This window comes from Mustela nigripes, chromosome 2, assembly GCF_022355385.1.
Source record: "Mustela nigripes isolate SB6536 chromosome 2, MUSNIG.SB6536, whole genome shotgun sequence".
In the NCBI taxonomy this organism is placed as follows: domain Eukaryota; kingdom Metazoa; phylum Chordata; class Mammalia; order Carnivora; family Mustelidae; genus Mustela; species Mustela nigripes.
In genome coordinates this window covers 21,769,685-21,793,455 of record NC_081558.1, presented here as the reverse complement: position 1 = coordinate 21,793,455, position 23,771 = coordinate 21,769,685, and the positions used below count along the sequence as shown (strand labels likewise).

General features: G+C 55.8%; 2 protein-coding genes across 3 annotated transcripts in view; both read left to right on the top strand.

Annotated features, from left to right (window-relative positions):
• STIMATE (STIM activating enhancer) overlaps window positions 1-18,425 on the top strand; it is a 52,533-nt gene extending 34,108 nt beyond the window's left edge. The window contains exons 2-8 of one of the 2 annotated variants that reach the window (XM_059389931.1): window positions 616-664; window positions 2,472-2,567; window positions 5,785-5,906; window positions 10,380-10,492; window positions 11,987-12,064; window positions 12,776-12,925; window positions 14,777-18,425. In XM_059389931.1, the coding sequence (XP_059245914.1) occupies window positions 616-664; window positions 2,472-2,567; window positions 5,785-5,906; window positions 10,380-10,492; window positions 11,987-12,064; window positions 12,776-12,925; window positions 14,777-14,893 (725 nt within the window). In that variant the 3' untranslated portion in view covers window positions 14,894-18,425. The remainder of the gene's footprint in view (window positions 1-615; window positions 665-2,471; window positions 2,568-5,784; window positions 5,907-10,379; window positions 10,493-11,986; window positions 12,065-12,775; window positions 12,926-14,776) is intronic. The other variant, XM_059389932.1, reaches the window with a different exon arrangement.
• A 1,499-nt stretch (window positions 18,426-19,924) lies between these two features.
• On the top strand, window positions 19,925-23,687 carry MUSTN1 (musculoskeletal, embryonic nuclear protein 1). The gene is made up of 3 exons (XM_059389933.1): window positions 19,925-20,322; window positions 21,471-21,603; window positions 21,757-23,687. The coding sequence occupies exons 1-3, from the start codon at window positions 20,314-20,316 to the stop codon at window positions 21,861-21,863; spliced, it is 249 nt and encodes an 82-aa protein (XP_059245916.1). The 5' UTR covers window positions 19,925-20,313; the 3' UTR covers window positions 21,864-23,687.
• Window positions 23,688-23,771: the final 84 nt, after the last annotated feature.

The following is a 23,771-nucleotide window of genomic DNA, read 5'->3' as shown; positions in this document are numbered from 1 at the left end:
GTTATGTCCCTGTCCCTGTGAGCTCGCGGTGTGTGCTCTGTCCCCTCCCCCCGGGGCCGCCTCTCCTGGCCAGTGTCCTTCCAGGCAGCCAGGGGTGGTCCTCCTTCCCTTGTGCCCTCACCCCGCCTCAGACATACCTGTCCTCTGGCACTTGCCTCACTAGATGGTTACGCGCCTGCCCTCCTGCCAGACACCTGCCTTTGTGTCCTCAGTGCCCGGCTTGGAGTGGGCACCCAGTGACTGTTTGGGCGGGCAGGTGGGGGGCTGAATGGATCTGTCACTGGGTGTGGAGCATATCCTGAAGCTGGAAGTAGCTGCCTTCCACTTTGTGGTCTCCAGGCCCTCTCCAGAGAACCTCGTGACGGAGGAGAAGACAGCTCTCCACATCCTGTGAGGCATCGTTCTTCCTCAGTGTCCAGTTCTGACGAGGCTGTGCTGGTCTCCCGCAGCACAGGGCCTCTGTGACCTTCACGGCTTAGTGTCTATTGTCACATGTCAAAAGAGCAAGGACCTTGACTTAGAGTGTCAACCCCGAGTGTGCTGGTAACCCTCCTTGTATGCATTTTGCTTTGTTGTCGCTGTGGCAAGCCGCTGAATGTGTGTGTTTTCTTCCAGTCAAGCGCTTCAGAGAACCAAAGCACGAGAGACGGCCGTGGAGGATATGGTGCGTATGTACATATGAACACCTTCCTAGAATGCCATTGACTCTTTGGGGTTTGCAGGGAGGGGGGTGGGCAATGGGAGCGATTCTGCATCACATAAAGTGTTGGAATCCCTTAGTTGGATTAATCATCTCAGGAACTATGTCTAATACAAAAGACTTCTAGAAGTTCCTCTAAGTAACATCAGGCTCTGTCTTTATTCTGTCATCACACAGCTGCCCACTTTTAGGAAACAGAGGTTGGGACAGATAGGTCAGTGTATGCAGCGAGCTCCTTTAATTCTGTCTCTGTGTTGTTAGGTCGTGAGAAATCCTTGGGTTCTGTAGTCTGTATGTGTAAGCAGAGCATTCTCTGAATCTGGAGACAGTCAGATACACCATGGAAATGCTCCTTTCCCCAAAACTCGTCTCTCCTGGTCGACCCTAGGATGACCCCTGGTAGCAATTTGTCCTTCATTAAAGGGTGGTAGAACTTCGGATACTGCCTTCAAAGACAGAACTCCAGAAAAAAGGGCACAGCCAGCTCTTCAGGACAATGTGACGTCCACTAGAAGCAGACTTTCTTGGGCTGCCTTAGGTTTGCAGCTGTGCTAACAGAACGGTCATTTTGCCCTGCAGAGAAGACTCCAGATAAATCAGTGTGTTAAAGGGCCTTTACAGCAGTTGGAGCATATGCTTGATTGATCTTCAGTGCCTTACTTGTGAATGTTGATCAGTCTTGTTTTTATTTTCCCCCATTGGTTTCTCTCAAATCTGGGTATCTAGCTTAGGCCAGGGGACCTAGGGAGGGTCTGGAATTGGGGCAGTCTGTGGGGCACACATTGCCTTTTGGGGACTTCTGCTTTGCCAGTATTTTAGGAAATTATTTTCAAACTTCAGTCATAGGGTTGATCTGGATAATCTCTAAGGTCTGTTCAGTCCGAAGGGGCCGTTAAGGCCCCTTCAGTGGCCCAGCCCAGCCCTCGGTGCCTAGCCCAGGAGGCCAGGAGACTTGGCCCCAGTCTAGAGGTTCCTCGGCCACAGACGGCCGTGGTCTCCAGGTGTTCGTGGCAGAGGAGAAACCCAAGGCCCTGTCTGGACCAGTGGGTGTCCCCAGAACACCCTTGTTTTCTTCTCTTTTGAAACTCCGGCCATCTAGCCCAAGGGTTGGCAGACTACGGCCCACAGGCCCACTGTGGCCCACTGTCTATTTTCCTAATGAAGTGTTACGGGAATGGCGGGCTCTGCGGCCGCTTTCACATGGGGTGGCAGGAGGACCAGCAGCTGACCTCTTCAAGAGAGTGTTTAAAGACTCTCCGACCTTTTACAGAGGGAGGTTGCCCACCCCACGTAGCGCAGTGCATACACCACAGCAGCCGGAATCTCTGGGGCTTCAGCTGTGGGGCTGGACCTGCGTGTCCTGCTGGTCTTGCGCAGACGGACTTAAGCTCGGAGCGACGTCGAGAGGGACCTCTTTAAAACAGAGGTGCCCTGGACCTCATCAAAAGCCAGGATCCAGCATTTCATTTTGAAGTGACAAAAAGTGAAAAAGTAAACACACCTATTTTAAATATGTGTTTAACGTATTTAAGTATGTGTTCTAAATCTGCAGCCTCTTAGGGAGCTCAGATGCGGTTTTATTGAAGGTTTTGAAAGGTCACTGAGACACCAAGCCTGAGTTCGTGCCAACGCCTCAGAAAGAGGCACCTAGTAAAGGAAAGGTTGGGAGCACCCTGGTGGCTTTCTTCCTGTTTCAGACTTCTCATTTTCCACAAATTGGGTATAACCCTCCTGTCAGGATGGTAACAAGTGCTGATCCTATTTTGTACAGGTTTTTAGACACTTCTAAACAAGCCATAGGAATGCTGTTCATCCACTTTGCAAATGTGTACCTAGCAGATCTCACTGAAGAGGACCCTTGCTCACTGTAAGTGGCCCGTATCCGAGGACAGATGTCACCCACCTGTCCACTGAACATGCAGACTGGCCTTGCTTCCAGCCACTAGTCATGTTCCCTCTAGCTTGGGTAGGGGGCAGCCCCCACTTTGTGCTTTGTGCTCACCTGAGAGAATCCCTGTCTGTGCTGCCTGTGGGTTCATACACACAGCTGTCAGCCGGCTGTGAGGGCTCTGTGTTGACTCCCTGCTTATCCGAGTTCTGGCCCTTGGCATTCTAGTAATCCTTATGTCTCCCGGTAGGGAGTGGCCCCTAGTGGGGCATCATAGTGCCCTGAAGGAGTATCCCTGCTAGAATAAGACCCATGGGGGGGCTTCTCTGTGGTGCCAGCCGCTTGGGGTCAAAGCCACTGTGGATCATCATTGACCTCTTGGACCTGAACACCATGGGTGGTTCTGGCTCATAATGGTGCCTCTCTTAGCCGAGGGAGTGGGAAAAGAGACTCCCCTACCCTATCCTAGCTCCATCTCCTTCCTTCCTGGCTCAGACTTGTTGGTCCCATCATGCTGTGCTGGAGGCCTTCTACCCAACCAGCTGTCTCCTGCCTCCGTGCCTTTGCTCACGCTGCTGTCCTGCCCCGCCTTTGAGAGACCAGGGCGGAGAGCTGGGGAGTCCCTTGCCAAGAGGCTTCGTGTATGTTTAAGATCATTTGGACTGGAAGATTCTTTTCAAGCCTCCTTTTTTGGTGACTGCAGATTTAGTTCAGGGCGAGATTTCAGCAGGAAGCTATGACGTCTCCCTGCCTCGAGTCTCTCTGAGACCTGGATAGGCTATGATCTGTTTGGACGTGTGGGTGCATTCTCAAAGTAGGTGACTGGAAAGGTAATCCTCCCTCAGGGGGATGGTTAGGAGATGGTTTTCCTTCCAGCCCCTGAGCCCCCAGCAGGCTGGAGTCATCCTCTGGTGAATGGTCTTGACGTTGCTGACCGGGATAGCCCACAAGGCAGCGGCTGACACTGGAGGCACTAAGGTTACTCCTCGTGCAGTGTCGGCCGCGTGCCTCTCCCCTGCAGCACCTCCACTGGCTGTCTGCAAAATGAAGACGATACGGCTGTAAGAAGGACATTGGCAAACTGAATCACAGCCAGGAGGGAGAAGGGGCTGTTGACAGCTCTCAAGTGCTCCGCCTGGAGGAGGAAGGGCCCAAGGTGGAGCTTGGTATGGTGAAGGCACTTGACTAAGAGGCCAGACCGAGCCCCACTTTGCTCCCCTGGCCTGTGTCCCACCAGATCCCCAGGATTCCTGGGCAGGTTTCAGGACTTGTTGAGTGTAAGCACCACTGGGGTCCATAGGGTCGCTGCTCAGTGAGGAAGTTAACAGTTCATTTGGAGGGTGTTGTAAGTTAGGAAAGGTGTGAGAGCCCAGCAGCAGGCAGTGTTTGGGCAGTGGAAGGCGCCCAGGCCCTTGGATCTGTTTCAGGTCCTGCCATTCTGGCTCTGCCCTGTGACTTTTCACAAGTTGGGGACAGGCTCGGCTGGGCAGGCCTTGAGGCATCTTGGGAAGCTGCAGACTGGAAGGGAAGCCAGCTTCAGCTACGGGAGACCAGAAACAAACAGCGGGGACGAGCTGCCCCTGTGGGTGCAGGGGTCCCGTGGACTGGGCGCTCTGCTCCTTGCTCCGTCCAAATACTTTGGGAGGAAGTTCAGCTTTTGTGACATCCAGGGTTCTGGGACTCTGAGGGGCCAGGATTCAAACCACACATTGGTCTAGCACCTACTACGTGGCAGGCATTGTTCACACGTACTGACTCTTTCGATCCCGATAACAGCCCTACAGTTTAGATACTTCGGTTATCCTCGTTTTACAGCCTGAGGAACTGAGGCACAGAGAGAGCACGGAACTTAAATTCACACGGACGAGTAGTGATGGAGCTGGGATCTGAAGCCAGCCTGTCCCCCAGCCTCATATGTGTTGGGTACACTGTAGGGAGCATTCCGTCTTTTGTCACAGGGCCTGGCGCCCAGTAGGTGTAAATGTTTGGGGAGGGAATGAATGAACCAACACATGTCTGTCACGAGTTCTTGTGACTTTCAGGGCGAGCCTCAGATGTGAGAACCATTTGAAACCAGTTAGATGTAAGCATCTGAGAGCAGTTTAGTCTGGGGCCAGCTCGGAGCCTGGAGAAGTCGCCTTGGACTCAGCTGCTCTGCCTTGGTCTCTGGTCTGAGAGTGACCCCTTGTGATGTTAACGAGGAAGGGCAGGCAGAGACACGCTGTCTGCCCTTCTGGTTTTCTGGCCACACTTGGGCCCCATGGTGAGCCCCCTTAGGAGTCAGCGTGTGCCCGGCCCCAGAGCCTCGGTCTCTAAGTGGGGCCTCAGAGTCTGCATGAAATATCTCCGGCCTTGGCAATGGGAAAGCACAGCAGTTGGTCTGTGACATCTGGAACTACTTGGAGAGCTTTCCAAGCCACTTGGCATCCCAGGGGCCTGTACCTGACCCAGTGGTTGCCTGTCTCCTGCTTTGTCTGGAGCACTGGCACCTGTGGTCAGGGTGCCTGGCAAGATCTGGGTACAGGGCCCTTGAGGAGGGCCTCTCCTTGGTGAGGGAGGAGGTGTGTGTCAGACACATGGAAACAGACAGTATAAGAACACAGGATCATGGTGGGAGAGCTCTTCTGACTCTACTCTCCTTCTGTCAGCCTGCCTTTTCCATGGGAATAAAGCTCTCTCTAGAAATACACTTGCTTCCGTGGCAGGCTCTGAAACATAGGGATGATAGAGGGGCCTGTGGCCTTGCCCTCTTTGGTCCAAAAAACCCCAGAAGCCACATCCTGAACCATGTGGAGCAGCAGCACTAGCTCGGGGTCGTGCATGTGACCAGCGTCAAGGTGCAGATTTCTTTTAATGAATTAAGTTCTGTTTCCCTGTTGACGTCCTTGCTGTTTCTAGGCACCCTGTCCTGGGTCAAGTCTTTCCTGGTGGGAGTGTTAGGGGTCTTTCAAGTTTCTCTGTCCCTTATCCACTCCTCCCTCGAGTTCTTTGACCCCGATGAGTGTCGGATGCTATCATGGGGAGGCTTCCCTGGGGCTCCTGGAATTGAGCCCCGGAGACTCTCGCATGGGCCCCCCCGGAACAGGCTAAAGTGCTGGGACTTCAGGCTTGAAGTTGGTCTTGGTAAGCACCCAGGGCTGGGCTCAGGGGCCTGGGTGGTGCTTCCTGATGGCGCCACTGTGTGCTGTCCTCCCAGGTACCTCATCAACTTCCTCCTGGACGCCACCGTGGGCATGCTGCTCATCTACGTGGGGGTGCGTGCCGTCAGCGTCCTGGTGGAGTGGCAGCAGTGGGAGTCCTTGCGATTTGGCGAATATGGTAAAGTGGCGTGGACACTGGATGGGGGTGTGGAGGGGGCCTTCGGGGGGGGCAGGGGGTGCGCTCTCCTCCTCGCCCCAGTCAGCTCTCTAGGCCGGTGGATTGGAAGCTTCAGGAGCTGGTGGCTGTATCCTCTGGTCGGGGGGCTGGTTCTGGGGCCTGAACACCATCGCCCTGCTAGTGTCAGAGTGCCACACGTGAGGTGTGGAGGAGCACACTTCACTGCCACTCCGTGGCAGGAGCCAGGAGACCCTAGACAGGGGGAGGGGCCCAGCTCTGGCCTCTTCCACTAGAGGGCACCAGTGGCCCCACCTGCAGGCCACCTCACCCTGCTGGGCTTCTCACCCAGCGCACAGGAGGCACCCACTCGTTAGAGGAATGGGAGGTGGCCCTCTTCTGTTACGTGTCTTTGCCTGTCCTGTCATTGGGCCATCTCGCTACAGGGCTATCCATCCCCCACGCCATGGCCAAGTCACCTTACTGTCTCCTAACTGGAGGCTGGTCTCCCACCAGCATCAGGTGCGTGCTGTCACCAGGAACCCCAGGTCCATCTCACTCACAGGTGAGCCTTAAAACAGGTGACCTGTGGCTGCTGGCTCATCTTTGACTCCCTCCCTTCTCTCAAACCCCCAGGACAAGGGCCTGCTTAGGAAGCTGCCCTCATACTCTCTGAGCACAAATACATTGCCCAGAGAAGCATGGCAGTAGCCTCCACGGGGCTGTGGTGAGATGCCTTCCTCAGGCCTTGCCACACCCTGGGCATTCAGGCCCCGGAGTTAAGGGGCAAGGACAGGTCTCTCCCACCTTCATGCCTGGCCCCTGATGTCTGGGAGCACGAACTCCTGGTCTCAGTGAGAACAGCATCAGTGGGGCCTCAGCCACCTAGGGACACACAGGACAAGAAGGAAGGAATTCTGGATCTCCACTCTCCTTTCCTGGTCACTCCTTCTGCGGACTTCCTGGCGCAGCTTCAGGGTCACTCACTCCTAGATGACTGAAGCCTCATAAGGCACTAACGAGTGGAAGGGGAGCCGATCCGTGGAACCGACTATACGAGAGCCTTGGGTATTTCTAGAATTCTTAAGTAATTGTTTGTCTCTATTGAGGGGAGATGAACTCAGGGGAGGGCTTTTCTTAGCCCTGTTACTTGATGCCTAATGAGTCACGGACTTAAGATAGCGTATGACACACGGCGTACGCTCCTGTGGCTCGATGGAAGTCTTCTGAGAAGCCCCGAGTCATGATCCCTCCACTTGGAGGACACCTGTGGACCACAGCGTCATCCTCACTTACAGGCTAGGTACCGACGAGTTAAGTGACTCCTGAAGCCAGCGCACAGCTGGGGGCGGGCATGGTCTCATCTGCCACCGCCTCCAAGATCAGAGCTGCTCACTGCGTGCTGTTGAGATCTATCCTGGAAGGCTGCTCTCGACTCAGCTGTAGTGACCCACACTGCAGAGAGCCATCACAGCCAGTCACGTGCCACTCAGTGACCACCCCCACCCCTGCCGCCAACCCTGACTACCCAACAGAGGGAAAGCAGGTCCGGTCCTAGAGCACCACCCATTCCCACCCTCGTCTTCCCAGAGCCTTCAAACCAGGATGTCTCCAGATGACCATCCTGAGCCCTCCCTCCCCGGGCTGAGGGAGGACGGTGCACGTCCTCTCTTACCTGATTTCTCTTTCTACCTGTATTCTTGTGTCCTGTCACTGCTACAAGAAATTTCCACAAAACCAGTGGCTTCCAACAGCAGGTGTCTCACTTTACACCTGTGTAGGAAGGCATCCCACCTGGGTCGCCCTGGCTAAAGTCAAGGTGTGGGCCGGACTGCTTCCTTCTGGAGCCTCTAGAGGGGGCATCCATGTCCTGGCAGTCTGCCGCTCCTAAGAGGCTGGCCGCCCTCCCTGCTTGTGGCCCCGTCTCCCCTGAGGCAGCGGGTAAGGCTCCTCTCCGATGGTATCCTGCTCTCCTTCCAGATCTCGTTCCAGTGCCCGTGTGAGTGCGCCGGGCCCCCCAGATACTGCGGGATGCTGCCCCATCTTAGAAGCAGCTGGTTAGCAGCCGTACTTGCCCTGGGCAGCTTACCATAGTGCCAGGTCCCTGGGACTCAGGTGTGGATGTGTCTGTGGGGCCACATTTCACCTGCCACACCTGTTAACTGGCCCATCTTCTTGAGGCAATATTTCCATGTCGGCCCCATAGCTCTCTTCTCAGCTAAGTGAAGAAGAGGGCTTTGTTTTTTAGGTGCTTCCTTTGTCTTTAGAGGAGAGGCTGAACTTGCCAACAAGCACATGGGACTTGGGGAATGTCACACAGCCCTGAGGGGGGGAGACAAAATCCAGGTGATAGGTATGCTTGTGGTTTGATGACCAGGCGGCATTTCCCACAGCAGAAGCTCTGAAGGCAGGTCTGTGTCCCATGGACCAGTGGTCTGTGGGCTTTGCTGGCTGGCCCTGTCCTTATGCTCCCTTCCTGAAGCCGTTGGGAGACAGATGGGCTCTGTCTGTTTGTGCCCTATCCCTGCGATTTCTCCTGAGGAATTTGTTCAACAAACACAACACCCTCTACCTGAGATTGTCCAGGACATGTCAATAATGCCTGGTGTGTCTGTCCTTGAACAGTGAGACAGTGGGGAACGTCTGGGAGGCTCTCCAAGGAGCAAAGCAGACCAGCACACGTGCTCACTCCAGCCGGGGCTCCTGGTAGTCGGGACATGGAGGAGGAGGAGAGTGTGGGAACGCATTTACAGAGGACTTTCCCTTTTCTTACCATGTTTTTTAGCTGTCCTTTTAAAGCATGTAAATGAAGACACAACCGTGGCCGAGCTATGGCGCTGACACTTAACAGTGTGGGACAATGCGGGGTTCAGGGCGTCTGTCCCTCTCTGTCAGTCACTGCAAGCTTACGGGCACATGGAACGAGCACATTTTCTTTTGATATGAAGTGTGGCCCCTTAGTCTGCTGACTGGAAACGCGCTGGTCCCTGTTCAGAGATGTTTCCTACTAGTGCTTTCTGTTGGTCTCTGATCTTAATGATTTTTGACAATATTTTGATTTGTTACTTCTGAGAACTTTTCTCAGTAAGGTCACGCAGTTGACTGAAAGGATTCCAGCACTGCATTAAAAATCTAGCTGGAGGGATTGTGCTTCTGAAGTGGTTTTTTGGCTCAGATGTGTCTAATACCAGAAGTGAAAGTAGGGCGAGCTTAGCAGCAGCCCTGATGGCTCTCTGCATGCTTTCTGCACCCTTCTCCCGAGGTTTTCCAGAAAAGGGAATGGCCTGCTGTGGTGTCCATTACAGCTGTGCGAAGGCATTCATGTGCGCTCCCCAGCGTCCCGTTGGCAGGCTCTGGCCGGGCTGGGCCTGCTCCGGCACCCGTGCCTGGACGGGGATGGCTGCAGAAACCTTCCATCGCATGGTGGAACTGGAGCCCTCTCTCTGGGGCAAGTTCTCACCTCACAGCCTAGACAGGGGCCTTTGCCTCCCCTGAAGTGCTGCCCTCCACCCCTCTTCTGGTGAGTGGTGCTCAGGCAACCCCAGCAGAGCATCCAGAGCCAGCTCCAGCTGCCTCCCACCATCCCCTGGCTCTTCTCTAGGTCTCCCACTTTAGCATGTGTGGCTCCCTGGGGGCCCATCCCATGAGTTCTGCCTGTCCCCAAGGATATAGCTCTGTCCCTGGGGCTGGTCCTCCACACTTCTTCTAGTCTTTTCTGAAACATTCTGGAGGCCCTCCAGGACCTGCGTGTGCCCCAGTGTGAACTATTGCCTTTCTCCATTTCTCAAGTACCGTGATGGATGAGTCATAGATGGACCTTTGTCACGGCCCCACGCACAGCCCCTCCCTCCTGCTTGTCTGCCCCCACTTTCTTTCCCTGTCCCCAGTGCAGCTGTTTTGGGCTACCTCATGGAGACAGAATCAGGATTCCTCCAGTCCGAGTTCTGCTTTCAGGGCTGAGGGCAGCAGGAGCAGCAGGGGCGACTGGCTCGGGGCAGCAGACCAGCAAAGGGGAGGTTTGCTGCCTCCGTGGTCACAAACATCAGGCAGTCCACGGGTGGAGGAAAGGATGGATAGCACCACAGTCACTGGAAAAATCAACAACAGATAATAATAGCAGTCTTCCTTCCCACAGCTCTGCCCGTGGACAAAAAGAGCCAGCTCTCTGAGCCCTGACAGTGAGCACTTACTAACTTTAGTCTCCTTAATTACATCCTAGAATCTCTTAAAAGAAACCCCCACTCTGGTATCTCCAAATTAGGAATTCTGTGATTTTTGTCTAAAACACCTGCATGTGTCTGGTGAGGCTGAAGTGATTCCTGGTGCTTCGGGGGCTTGTGAAGTGGCTTTAGAGCCAGGGTCTGGGGTAGGCTGGGGGGCCCGAGGGCTCCTAGGAGCTGTGGGCATGGGGCGGGGACATGGGCTTGGGTCCTGGCATCTGGGCCCTGCGTGACTATGCACCTGCTGTCCCTGCAGGAGACCCTCTGCAGTGCGGAGCCTGGGTTGGGCAGTGTGCGCTTTACATCGTGATCATGATTTTTGAAAAGTCTGTCGTCTTCATCGTTCTCCTCATACTTCAGTGGAAAAAGGTTTGCTTCTTGTCCATCCTTTAGCAGCTCCTTGGGCTGCCAAGCAAGACAGTACTTGTTCTCCTACCACCCACACGCCCCAACCTTATTGGAAAACCAAATCTTTTCTTTCTTTTCCTTCTCCCCCACCCCCACCTCCACTAAGTCGGTCTGGCTTGCCTGTCGGGAGCAGGAACTTGGTTTTTCACTTAGCATCCATCTACTTGAATAGTGCAAGTGCCTGCCCTCGATTAAGCTTTGCGATACAGGCGCACCTGGATGGCTCAGTGGGTTAAAGCCTCTGCCTTTGGCTCAGGTCATGATCCCAGGGTCCTGGGTTCGAGCCCTGCATTGGGCTCTTTGCTCAGCAGGGAGCCTGCTTCCCTTCCTCTCTTTCTTCCTGCCTCTCTGCCCACCTGTGATCTCTCTCTGTCAAAAAAAAAAAAAAAAATCTTAAAAAAAAAAAAAAAAAAAAAAAGCTTTGCGATACAGAAGGCCAGTGGGGACAAGTGTCCCTGCCCTCGGGCTGCTTCCTGGCTGAGACAATCTATAAACCTCACTACTGTAACTATCAGGAAGGTGTCTCTCCACCTGCACATGTCCTCCACACTTTTCTTGGCCAGTGGTTTAATCAAGACTCTGGGGGCTGCAGGAAACAGCTGCTCACAGGCTGTTCCCAGGGTTCCCTCGGCGCTGCCCTCTGGCCCTGGTGCTGGGCTCTGCACTGCCCAAGTCCCCCACATGGCTGCATGGAACTGGCTGAAGAGTCTTCGAGTAGCTCAGAACTTGGCCTTCCTTTGTTTTTGTTATTGTTGTCGTGTGTGGTTTTTTGTTTTTTTTTTTTTTTTTTTAAGATTTTACTGATTTATTTGAGAGAGAGCAGGAACACAAGAGGGAGAGGGACAAGTAGGCTCCCTGCTGCCCTGAGATCATGACCTGAGCTGAAGTCTGACGCATAACTGACTAAGCTACCCAAGTGCCCCTCCTTTGGTTTTATTTATGTTTGAATTTTATTTTTCAAGAAAATAAACCAAGGCTTTTCAGAGCTTCTGTCCTTCAAGAGGTGGTTGGGGTGCAGGATTTCTGCTAGAAAATGGTCTGGTCCCTCACTGCTAGTGTCTGTAATCGGCATCCACCAACCTCATTCTCTCCAACACCCCGAAGCCCCACCACCCCTACCCTCCACGCTGCCTGGTGGGTGGGCCCTGCCCTGCATGGTGGTTGTAAGCCCATTATGTTTCCCAGGTCCATGCCACTAGGAAGGCGGCTAAAACCCTAAATGCTGCAGGTGTTCTCCCCTCCCGGGGATCTGCCCCTTGTCAGCATTCCCATCTGGGGACGGACCATGCAGCCCTGGCCGTGAGGCACTGTTCCCATCAGGGTTCCAGGGGAGTGTCGTTTGAGCCAAGCCACCCTTCTCAGGGCCTCATGGATGATGTGTGCTGCTGCCCCGCTACCCCCAGGCCCCTTCTATGTGGTCTCCCCCTACCTCACGGAGTCTGCTTCTCTTTACAGGTGGCCCTGTTGAACCCCATTGAAAACCCAGACCTGAAACTGGCCATCGTCATGCTGATCGTCCCCTTCTTTGTCAATGTCAGTGCCATGTTGCATTTTATCCCCACATACTCCCTGCCCTCCAGTGTCCTGTTCTCAGTTCTGAGTCTGACAGAGAAAGCCCCTTACAGCCCCCAGGCCTCTCCCCACCCCAGACCTGGAAATGGCAGGATTGCTTCCTCAGCAGGCAGATCCCTCCTCTAGGCTCCCCGTGCAAGAGGAAGGGTCCTGAGAACTTTGTCTTGCCCTGCCTGCCGGGGACTTCCCACCGAGGAGGCCCTCTGCATGCACAGCGAGCAATTTGTAGATCGGGATGTTCGGAATCCAGGCCGCCTCATCCCTGGCTCCAGAGCTCCAAGAGAGACTCATAAGCATGCTGGCTAGAAAATGGAAGGAACAAGAAAGTCACGTGGGGCTGACAGTCGTGGCAGAGTGCGCGGGCCAGCCTCTCAGCTCACAGTAGGAGCCTGGAAACCTTTCCAGTGGCTAGTCCCCAGCGGTTACCAGCACTCAGGGTGAAGAGGACTAGGGTTTTCTTGCTGGTTCTCCGATAAGAAAGCAGAAGCAAAGGATGTGGAGGGTGGGAATCTCTTTGTAAGCTTGTGAGAGAGCTGGGGGACTGGAAGAGGCTTTTCTTCCCCTTGTTCTAGACCTCGTAATCAGGAGCAGGCAGGAAGGTTGGCAATGGGCATCTGCTGTACTTTGACAGATGCCTTATCCCAGAGTAAAATGCACATTTCCTCCCCACAGGCTTTGATGTTTTGGGTAGTGGACAATTTCCTCATGAGGAAGGGGAGGACGAAAGCTAAACTAGAAGAAAGGGGAGCCAACCAGGACTCGAGGAACGGGAGCAAGGTCCGCTATCGAAGGGCTGCATCCCACGAAGAGTCAGAGTCTGAGGTAGGGCCATGCCCTCATGCCACACCCCATCCCAATGGGGTCTCTGGCCTCTGCTGCATCTGGTCTTCCTGGCCCTGGCCAGGGGGAGCAAGAAGAGGCTGACTGCTCCATCCAGCAGGGAGGGACCCATTCCTGCGTCCCCTGGCCTTCCCACGGCAGGGAGGTGGAGTGCCCAGTGGGGTGGCGGGAGCTCATCTCCGGCAGTCGGGACCTCCGCCAGTGGAGGAAGACAGGGAAGAGGGGGGCTGCCTTGTTCCAGGGAAGCTGGCAAGGACTCTCGTGGGCCTGATAGTTGACCTTCAGGCCTTAAGGTGTTTCAGTCCCTGCCGACCACTACAGACCAGCAGAAGTGTTGGCTAAGCCCACTAGAAACTTCTAAAACGTAGGGGTAGCTAGACCTTCCCGGGAACCTCCCCTGCCCTTATTGTCAGGTTTCCTAAGTTCAAAGGTTTGGACTTTCGGGGAGACTGGTGGTCATCAACAGAAGCATGGAGGCAGAGCAATGCTCCCGGGTGGCCTGCCCACTGCGTGCTGCGGGGCGAGGCCAGGGCCGTCTCCTGAGAGGCCTCATCAGCTTTCTCGGTGTGTGCAGCTCTGCAGTGAGGGTGGTGGGGCGGCAGAAATGGCTGAGGCAGAAATGGCTGAGGTAATGTCTTCCCTGAGAGACCTTCAGACTGGATGAGGTGAAGGTGAGTGTCTGAATAGGTCCTTCTCACACGGTGTGATCCTTCTGACACTGAGGCGCTCACAAAGCCCTGTGAGGACCTTGGAATGGTCTGTTTGATTCCCCGGGGCCTCCTGGGGGGAGTTTGGAAAGCTGACTGGAGGAGCAGGACAGAGGGTAAGCCCATATCTTCTCTAGCTGTCCCCAGGATCTGGCACGGGGCCCATCCTGTCGTAATGAATGTTAGGTGAGTGGCAACACTACAGGCAGAAGCAATCACTCAGGAGGGGTTGTGGTCACATGGGATGGCCTCTGGGTCATTGGAACCCCTCATGGCCAGAGCAGCGTGTGTCCTGTAGGGAAGGACAGAGTGACATGGAATGAGGTACAGGCAAAGGTCTGAGCCAGACAGGCAAAGTGCCTTGTGATGTGGCCATGCCTGGACAAGCAGCAGGAAGCCAGAGAGGTGTAACCAGGGACCCCCCAGGGAAGTGGTCCGGAGAAAGGTGACAATAGCTGTCCCTTCCCTGGGAGAGAAGGAGCTCATGGTGCACTGTCCCTGGGCTTCCCAGTGCTCAGAGGCTTGAGGAGTCTGCAAGCAGCATGGCAGGTGGGCAGGAAGGGTCTGTGTTGGCCTGGGTGCCCTTGCCCCACGGCCAACTCCTTCCCAACACTCAGAAGAGCGCAGGGCTCCCGTTCGTCTGCACAGGTTGCAGAGTTGGTTCAAAGCAGCTGATCTGAACGTGGTCTGCCTTGTGTGTGCTCCACAGAGGTTCTCTTCTCCTCTGGAAAGGGACTTTTCAGTGTGCTTTTGCTGTCTGTGGGGTCCCTTCCAGGACCTGGGATGCCCTGTGTCCAGATTGGGCTTGTTTACCAGAATGACCTCAGTGTGGGGGTCCTTGCTGAGTTTGCTCCGACTGGGGTTCCGTCCCAGCTGGAGGTTGGCTGGAGAAGCTAGGGGTGGCCACGTCCACTCCGCGCTGGTTCAGGAGCCCATGACTATTCTAGGAGTAAGCGACATCTGGATGGTTCCACTGTGTAAAGGAGCCTCCCTGTCCCCCTCCCCTAAAGACACCTGAGACCCCAGGCCTTCTAGATGGGTGAGACCCCAGTGCCAGGGTGCAGGGAGGGCAGAGGAAGAAGGCCCCGCCGGTGGTGACTCAGGTCGTGCCTGTCCCCCACCCCAGATCCTGATCTCTGCCGACGACGAGATGGAGGAGTCTGACGCGGAGGAGGACCTGCGCCGACTGACCCCCCTGAAGCCTGCGAAGAAGAAGAAGCACCGCTTCGGGCTGCCGGTCTGACGCGCTCCTGTGCTGGGGTCAGGCGTGGGGGCCCCCTCGGGTCAGCAGGTGGTCGCTGCGCAGTGTCCTTCCTTCCCTCCTCTCTGCCCCTCCTCTTCTACCTCCACTCCTCTCGCTGTCTCCGCCCGCTCCCAGACGGCTGGGACTTGCCAGAGGGAGGCCGGGCCAGCGCTGAGGGGCTCCAGGCAGCCGGAGGTCCCCACTCAGTTGCACTACAAACACTGACCAAATATGCAAGTGAGGCGTTCTGTGTGTCTGTCATTGTCCCGGACGGTGTTGCGAGGGACCCAGAAGCCCCGTCCTGTGTCTGGCTGGGTGGCACTGAGGAGGAAAACCGACGCGCACAGACTGGGGGGAGCCTTTCCCCAAGGCTCGGGGAGCGTGAGGATGTAACACATTTTGGGCTAAAAGTCACTCATTGACCAAGTTGGAACCGCAATGCTTTCTTACTCCAAATGGCTTTGTAACTACTGATTTCTAAAGCCGGTTTTATGAGCTGTCACAGTGTTAATGTTTTTTGAGTATGTGTTTATTTCCTATGGGACTAATGGGCAAAAACATAGATTTTTAAGTCTTCCGTAAGCTGTTGACTTTTATATTTTTAAGTTATATTTTCATACTATTGTATTTAAAAACTCTTTTTAATCCCCCAAAGAAATGGGTTTGTCTGCCTTTCATGGGATGTGAACTAGTGGGAAGAAAAAGTTGGGAGTTTTTTGATTTGGGATATTTTTAGGTAATCTGAGAGGAGATGAGGCCAGTGGTCCCAGCAAGAAGGGAGAGGAGCCCTTGTCTGAAAGGGATGAACCCAGTGGGTCTGTAAAGGCCGCGGCTGAGTGGGAGGCAGCTGGTCTCAAGGCCTGTCCGGGGACAAGTGGGTCCAGTGCTTGGCTTTCTGCTGGCAGTTTAGAGGTCTGAGTTCAACGTGACCACGAGAAGACCCTAGAGGTCTGTGTCCAGAGAACTGAAACCATAGGGGCCACCCCTGTGAGTTCCCTGCCTCTCTTCAGTCTCCACAGCTGAAGTTTAAAATTCAGTCTGAGCCTCCTTGCCTCCCAGTGCAAGGTGGAGCCTTTGGAACCAGCTGCTGGACCAGCCTCAGGAACCTCCTCTTAGGCTGCCCTGTGTCTGTCGTCTTGGTGTTGTCCCCCTGTTGAGCACAACGGTCTGAGGAACGCCCGCCTGACCCAGTGATCTTGTTTCTCATGGCCTCAGAGCAGCAGGGCAGCTGGAGAGGGGGCGGGTCGAGGTGCGGGAGCTCACTGTCCGCGTCCGCAGGCAGGCTAGATGCTTCGAGGCCCAGGTCCCCTCCCTGGGGAGTGGCCCTCACTCCTCAGCATGGCCACAGGCTTCCACAGCTCTGGAGGTGTGCTGACCACAGTGGTCCGGGTCGGCCTGAGCACTCGCCCTGCTGTGGGAGCAGCACGGTGGGACAGCCAGTGTTCCGTCATGGCCCTGAGGCAGCCACAGAAGCTGAGGAACGGAAAACTGCACCACTAAGGCGCAAGCTAGAAGGGAGGCAAGTACAGGGAGGCCACCTGGCCCAGAACCTTCCTTTTAGGCCTACGCACAAATGTGCTGCCCTTAAGTAGATTGGGTCTGAATTGTGGTGTGGGAGCCAGGTCTGGGCCTGCCTTCCCCCCAGGAACCAGAGGCCTGAAAGGAACTGGGCCCTGTCGTGGCCCTGGGTGGCCACTCTGTGAATGTAGGTGTCTACAGCGGGAGACAAGGCTGCGTGTAAGACAAGAGGCCTTGACCGCTTTTGCCCTCACTTCGGCTCTTCACCCCCGCCCGCCCCCAGCCATAGTGGACTGTTCCTCTTGGAGAATCGGTGCTGGGGAAGGCCAGAACTGACATTGTGCCTGCTACGTGTCAGCCCCTCGTGGCGTTGCTGGCTCTCCCTACTTTTCCCCCTGTCTCATTTTGTATGAACAGCCTGTGCCTGCTGCTGTCCCCGTACCTTCCTGAGCTCCGAATCAGCAGTGCTTTCAGTCTTGAGCTCCAGGCACAGTGGTAGGGAAACCACAGTCTCTGGAAGGTGGAAAGTAGGCTTTGTATAGGCCTCAGACAATCTGCTCATCTCAAGGCCTGTCCCAGTGCCTGCAGGGCAGGGGTTTGGGGAGCAAAGTGGTGGCTAGTGAGGGCTGGTTTTCCCTTGGATCCTGAATTTCAGTAAGGGCTTTAGTCTCTGAGTCACTGTCGTAGAGCTGACCAGGGGATGGGTCTCTAATCATAGAGAGCCATGTGGTGTGTAGGACTGGACAGCGTGGCCTCGCCGGTTTAGCCGTCCCTTCCCTTCCGGCTGTGTGTGTGTGTGTGTGTGTGTGTGTGTGTATGCACAGGCACACGCATACACACACACAGAGTTTGTATTCCCTGGAGTGTTTCCTATAATCACTGGGAATTTTTTCTTTGTTGCATTGTCGCAAGAGACCAGATGCAGAGGGCCATGGTCAGAACGTTCTCCTGAACTGTCCTCCTTCTCTGGGATGAGTCTCCTTACCACCTGCCCCGAGGTGCCTTACTCAGTACAGCTCTTTACCCAGCCACATGGCAAGTGTCACAGTGCTTGAGAAACCATGGGACACCAACCGGATATTGTGTGCTATCCATCTGATCAGTGCAGATGTGGACATTGGCCAAGGCCCCCCTGATGGAAGCTTGTAAGTCAGGGTCATGAACGAGTTTCTTGTACCTCATGGAAATAACCTGGTGAGGTAGAAACTATCACGTCTGAATGGAAGGAATCGTTGTTGGCCTTCTTTCCTTTCGCTGTCAGTGGGAGGTTAGCAGTGGCAGGGGCGGGGGATGTTGGTGAGATCTTGGGCGGCAGTGGCTTCTTGGTCTGCTCAGAAGATCTTCAAGGTAGAGGCCTGTGGCCCATCAGTTAGCGCTCAGGCACACTGGTGGCCTCCTGCCTCAAGCTTTAACTAGTGCCCCTTCCTGGTAACTGCAAGTCCTAGGCGAATGTTGACCACTCATGCCTTTAAAGGGAAACCTAGAAGGGCTCAGATTCTAGGCAGTCTAGTCCTGTAGGCTGCAGCCCAGAGTCCCCATCGGAAGGCTGCCCAGGAGCCCACTCTGCCCTCCAGACAGCAACGTGCTGGTCTTTTTGCAGCCAGTCCAACATAGATGCTCTGGAACTTCTCATTGGCCAAAGCAGCCACCTTGTAGGGTTGGCTTTTAGAAGTTGCACACACTTCTGACCAGGAGAGGAGACCTCTCTGTTCTCCCCTGTGAAGTACTGGCAGCTCTGAAGGGCTTTGCTCTCTGGAAGGGACTTCCAGTCCGATGGCCGTCAGCACCTTGAGCTCCTGGCTGGGGGGGTGAGCTGTCTCATTTGGTCTCTCTTTCTCATGATGTTTATTAGAACTCAGAACTGTGTGAGCAAACCATGGCCTATTTCCACTGCCCTTCCGGTGGGGGTGTTTCAGCAGTGGTGTTAAGATTCACAGAAACACATTTTTGAAATGAAAGGGAAGATGATGTACTTACATTGTAAAATGGTTTACAATAAAGTTTCACATCTTAATACAGTTTTGTTTTTTGTTTTTTTTTTTTTAAAGAAACCATCACTTGTGGTTATTGGTTGTATGGTCTTTGGAGTTGAAACAGCTTAGTGGGGTCAAGAAAATTTCCCCAGTGAGTTAAAAGATTGTCCCCTGGGGTGCCCGGGTGGCTCAGTTGGTTAAGCCTCTGCCTTCAGCTCAGGTCATGATTTCGGGGTCTTGGGATTGGGATCAAGCCCTGCATTGGGCTCCCTGCTCAGCAGGGAGTCTTGTTCCCTACCCCTGCCTCCCCCCACTCGTACTTTCTCTCTTCCAGTCTCAAATAAATAAGTAAAATAATCTTTAAAAAGAAGACAAGGACAACAACAACTCTCCCCAGGAAACCAAGTGTGAATGAACTACATCACATGGTGACAGACACAGGAGCCAGAATCTGCCAAAGGACAAAGCCAAACATACTCTTGCCTTTCCCACTTCCCCGCTAATGCCGGTAAAAGGAACTTTACCTCCCCCTGAGGAGCAAGTGGTGCTGGGCGATGAGCTGTGAGCAGTGAACAGCCCACATCCTTGTCCCTGGAGCTGCAGGGCTGGAAGGCAGGTGCCTCCCCATACAGAGCCCACTGTGGGGGCGGTGCCGAAGCCCTCCCAGGCCAGGCTTGCCCTCGGTTCCGCGTGGCCTTGTTCGCAGGCCTGGATCCATGGCCCTGGCTGTCGGAAGGCATTCCTCGTGTCAGCACTTGTCTCAGATGGGGCTGGCAGTCCTCACACTGGCCTGCTGGGGCTTGGAGTGGGATTGGAGATATTACCGCAGTGGAGTGGCATTCAGGATAACCAAATGTCAGTGCCCGGTGGGGTTCCGTCTGCTTGAAGCCTCCAAAGACAAAAATAATCTCCCATCACAAACTGACAAGGAGCTCAGGGGTGGCTGACACCCCCACCCCCTCTACTCCACTCTCACCCCAGGTGGAGAGTCCTGTCCTGCACCATGAGGGTCTCCCCTCCAAGGATGGGCAATGAGGAACTGGCAGCCAAGTGACCGTCAGGGGACACCATGGACTCATCCCTCTCTCCATAGCTCAGAGCCTGGAATAGGCTCAGATGTCACCCGCCCTCTTTCAGCAACCTGAATGTCCTCAGGCCGGGCACCTTTGGGTGACCTCATACAGTCAGGTTCTGTGTCCTTTTTGCCTGCGCTCACCAGTTTCCTGACCAGAAAACGGATTTGTTCCTGGTCCTTCCTGGGTGCTTGCCCCCTACCCTGGGAGCCAGACAGAGGACAGGAACAGACGGAGCAGCTCCCGAGGCTTCCCTCAGCCACAGCTGCTCCCCCATGAACCATGGGGGGGCTGTGCATGCCAAGAGCACACGCTCCTGCCTGTCAGACACGGGACGCTTCTGCCCTGCTGGCCAGGGATGGCAAGTCTCCCCCCTCTGGAATCCAGGGAGGGGTGGAAGAGAAGGAAAAACAAGCCCAGCCTGGCGCAGGGCCCTCGCTTCCCTTGGGGACGCCCAGTGCATGGGGATGGATGGTCCCAGGCGGACGGCTTACACGTTCCGAGATCTGGGTTCATCGATACCCCTGTCGCTCGCTGCCAGGCCCGGCCCCTCCTGCCGGCGTAGAGCAGCTGTTCCCAAGGGCACAGGGTCTCCCCAGCCACCTGCTCTCACCAGGGCCGCAGCCCCCAGGCAGCAGTGCTCAGCCAGCCCCTCTCATCTCCAAGAATAAACTCTGAAGCTAGAGGCTGCGTGGACCTGAATCATCGGGAAGCCCATTGAGGAGGGGAGTGGCTTTCCGGGACAGGCCCGGGGACTATATATAAGCCCCAGAGGGCTGGCGCAGCTCCCACCTTCCAGCGGTTTCTGCCTCTGCCGGCTGAGCACCTTTGCAGCAGCTCTCGCACAGGACGCACCATGTCCCAGGTAGGAGGGCCCGGCACAGGCTGTGCTGGTGTCCAGGCAGGGGCAGGGCTGGGAACCTGGACACTGTCATCTCTGACAGATGTGTCCTGAGCTGAACCCAGGCATAAACAAGAATCTCCGCAGCCCCTGAAAGGCCAAGGCCCAGCGAGGGCAACCCCGGACCCCAGTTTGCTGACACCCCCACCCCCAGTTTGCTGACAAACCCCTGTTTATCTCAGGTTCGGTGGTATTGCCTGGTTGGCCCGGAGCATAGAGACAACACGTAGGATACTTCAAGTCTCTGTGTATGCTTTTGTGTGTGAAGAAGCTGACTGTATGACTCGTTCGTAGCCGTGTGTGTGTGTGTGTGTGTGTGTGTGTGTGTGTGTGCGCGCGCACGCATACACATGACGCTGGATCTGTAGGCACACAATTCTGTCCGGGCCTCTCCCCAGTAGGACCGATCTCTGCACGGGGGTGGGGAGCGGAGTTGGGGGTGGTGGGGACAGCGTGTTGCCCCAGGAGCCCAGCCCAGACTCAGGGACCAGGGATTCCCTGCACCTGTCCCCAGGGCTTAGAAAGGAGTGAGGTGTCAGCCTTGTGGGCGCCTGGGGCTGACGGGATCAGCACAGTCTGAATATCCCTAGTACCGGAGGGACGGAGTGGCAGGCTAAGTGGAGGGTCCTTCTTGCTGCCTGCTCCATGGGTAGGGACTCACGTCAGACTGACCTCATGGGCATCTGATCCTCTATTCGCACCCTCAAAACTCTCGAGGTAAAGGCAGGTAGTTAGGGGGCGAGAAAGGCAGTCCCTAAGGGAGCCCTTGCACCCAGTGAGCCAGTCTTAGAATTCACCCCTTGAAACTCCACCTGAAAACCAGTGCCTTTCCCATTTGCCCTTTGTGTCCAGGCCTGAGCCCCTGTCCGGGCAGACGGACAGTGTGAAGGCCACAGCACCCACAGTCCTCAAACTCCCAGTCTGTGGGAGAAGGACGCACTTGGGGTGGGGGTGGAGTACAGCTGGGAAGGCTGCCTGCAGGAGGAGGACTGGAGCCTTCAACTGGCTTAAGCTCGGTGACCAGTGAAGAGGCATCTCAGGACCAAGGCACAGAGGTGGGAAGGGGCTTTCAGCCTCTAGGCCTGGGGCTGTAAGACTCTGGCTTCTCCAAGGCTGGTGCACAGGAGGCCCCCATCAAGAAGAAGCGCCCCCCGGTGAAGGAGGAAGATCTGAAGGGGGCCCGTGGGAACCTAGCCAAGAACCAGGAGATCAAGTCCAAGACCTACCAGGTCATGCGGGAGTGTGGTGAGTGTCCTCCCGGGCCATGGGGGTGGGGGGCAGGGATGGCTGTCAGTGGAGGGGAGGGATGGGGTGAGGGGTCCCAGGGTCGTTTCCTGAACTCAGGGGGGCACCCCCCCCACGAATGTCCCTCCCACACCTCCTCATCCCTCCCCACAGAACTAGCCGGCTCCACCGCCCCGTCCGTGTTCAGTGGCAGCCGAACCGGCACCGAGACCGTCTTCGAGAAGCCCAAAGCCGGACCTGCCAAGAGTGTCTTTGGCTAAGACATGTGCACCATTCCTCTCACTGCTGCCAACTCCCAGACACAGGAGAATTTCCCCAAAACTTTTTTTATGCCAGAATGTTCCTTCTCACCTGCTGCCCGTGGGATGGCCACCTGCCCCTCACAGCCCTGACCCCTCGGCCCAGGGACTCTGCACCAGTGCCCAGGGAGCACCAATAAAGCGCATGCCCACGTGGTCCCGGCATTTGGAGGCTGCTAGTTGGTCACTGGCCACGGCCACCAAGTGTAGGGGAGGGTCAGGCGGGGTAGGGTGGAGGGCATGTTCTCTACCCTTCGTGGGCTTTTGGGGGCTTTTGGGGGGTTCCAGAGGATAAGGCAGGTGCTACTATGGCTACTGCCACTCACCAGAAAAAGCCTTGGAGTGGAGACCTGGTGCTGAGCTCCCGTGTGACTTCAAACCAGCCTCTCCCTTTCTGAGCCTCGGCTTCCCCTCCTGTCTGACAAGGACCACAGGAACACTGCTTGGAGTGAATGAAGCTGGCGGGGGCCTAAGGCTTACCCCTCCCCCTGCCTTCCACAGAAACCATCGAGATACTTCCAGGGACTCCAAGGCTCTGCTGGGCCAGGGACCTCAAAGTCCCTTCCCCCGGCACCCCTTTGCCAGCTCACACCCCTCAAAGGCAAAGCCAGATCGAGGCCCCTCTCTGGCCAGTGGCCGTCCACCTCCTGAGCTATTCTCCCACACTCGGGGTGAGCCTCCGCATTGCCACTCCCACAGCTCTGCCTACAACACGGGAATTCCAGGCCCTTGGCTCACAAGGCCTCAGTGTCCCCTGTGTGCACAGAGCTGTCAGATCCGAGGACTGCTGAGGCCCATCCTCATGATGGCAAAACCACGGGCGGCCCCGGGCTGGACCGGCAGAGCCAGGCCTTGTGGTACCTGACTCCAGGCTGCTGCCTGCAGGGAAGCCGGCCGGTCCCCTGGGCAGGTCCGGCTGGCTGCTCGGAGCCTTTCCCACGTTCCCAGCCAGCCCAGCCTCCTTAAATAGCTGTTTCTAGGCTGGGCCTGTGCTGTGTGCCCCAAGGAGCAGACCTCCTGGGAGACAGGGCCTGGGCCTGCCCACTGTGCTCCTTGGGGAGGCTCCTTGCCGATTGCCAGAGGGGTGTGAAGCCCTGTACGACCCCAGCCATATTTAGAGCCAAAGGGCCAGCAGCACAGATGTGCACAGAGAGGCTGCAGTTGTGCTAAGGAAGGGGAAGCAGCCTGAGACAGCGCTGGAGTCCCTACTGCCCTTTCCCCAGGGCTGGATGCTGCCGGCCCTGGTCGAGGGGACCCCCTGGAGGCCGGTCACCACCTCAGAACCTTGTGTGGGCCCGAGCATGGCTGCTCCACTCCACCCCACCCCCGCACCCCAACCAGTGTCACCAAGCCGTCCTCCTCCCCCAACCCAGGGTTTGGCACCTGGCCGTACTGCTGAAGCAACCGGCCTGACCCGTGGCCAGACCCAGGAGCTGGGCTTTCCCAGAACCGCCAGGGACACCAGCACCAGCTGTATCCCGACACTCAATATTTATTCACTTCATTGCTATTCGTTACAAAAGCATTTCAAGTTTATTAAAGGATAATTGAGAAAAGTTACCGGTAATCCTACCCCAGGCCCTCCGGTACACTCCCACGGGTCTGGGCTCAGGACAGCAGCACCGCCTGGGTGTGCGGATGGCTCAACATTCTCACGCAAGCTGTGACCTGTGGGCTCCCTTGGCATGACTGACCCCCACGGGCGCCCCGCGAGGGGTCTGTTCCTTGCTTTCCTCTCAATAAATTCCCTGGAGGGAGACCTCTGGGCCACAAAGTGCAGGAGTATTTATGGCTCTTGGTTTATATTGGTAAAGTGTGGGGCTCATTCTGAGGGCCTTGCTGGAGTTGATCCAAGAGCCCTAGGTAGAT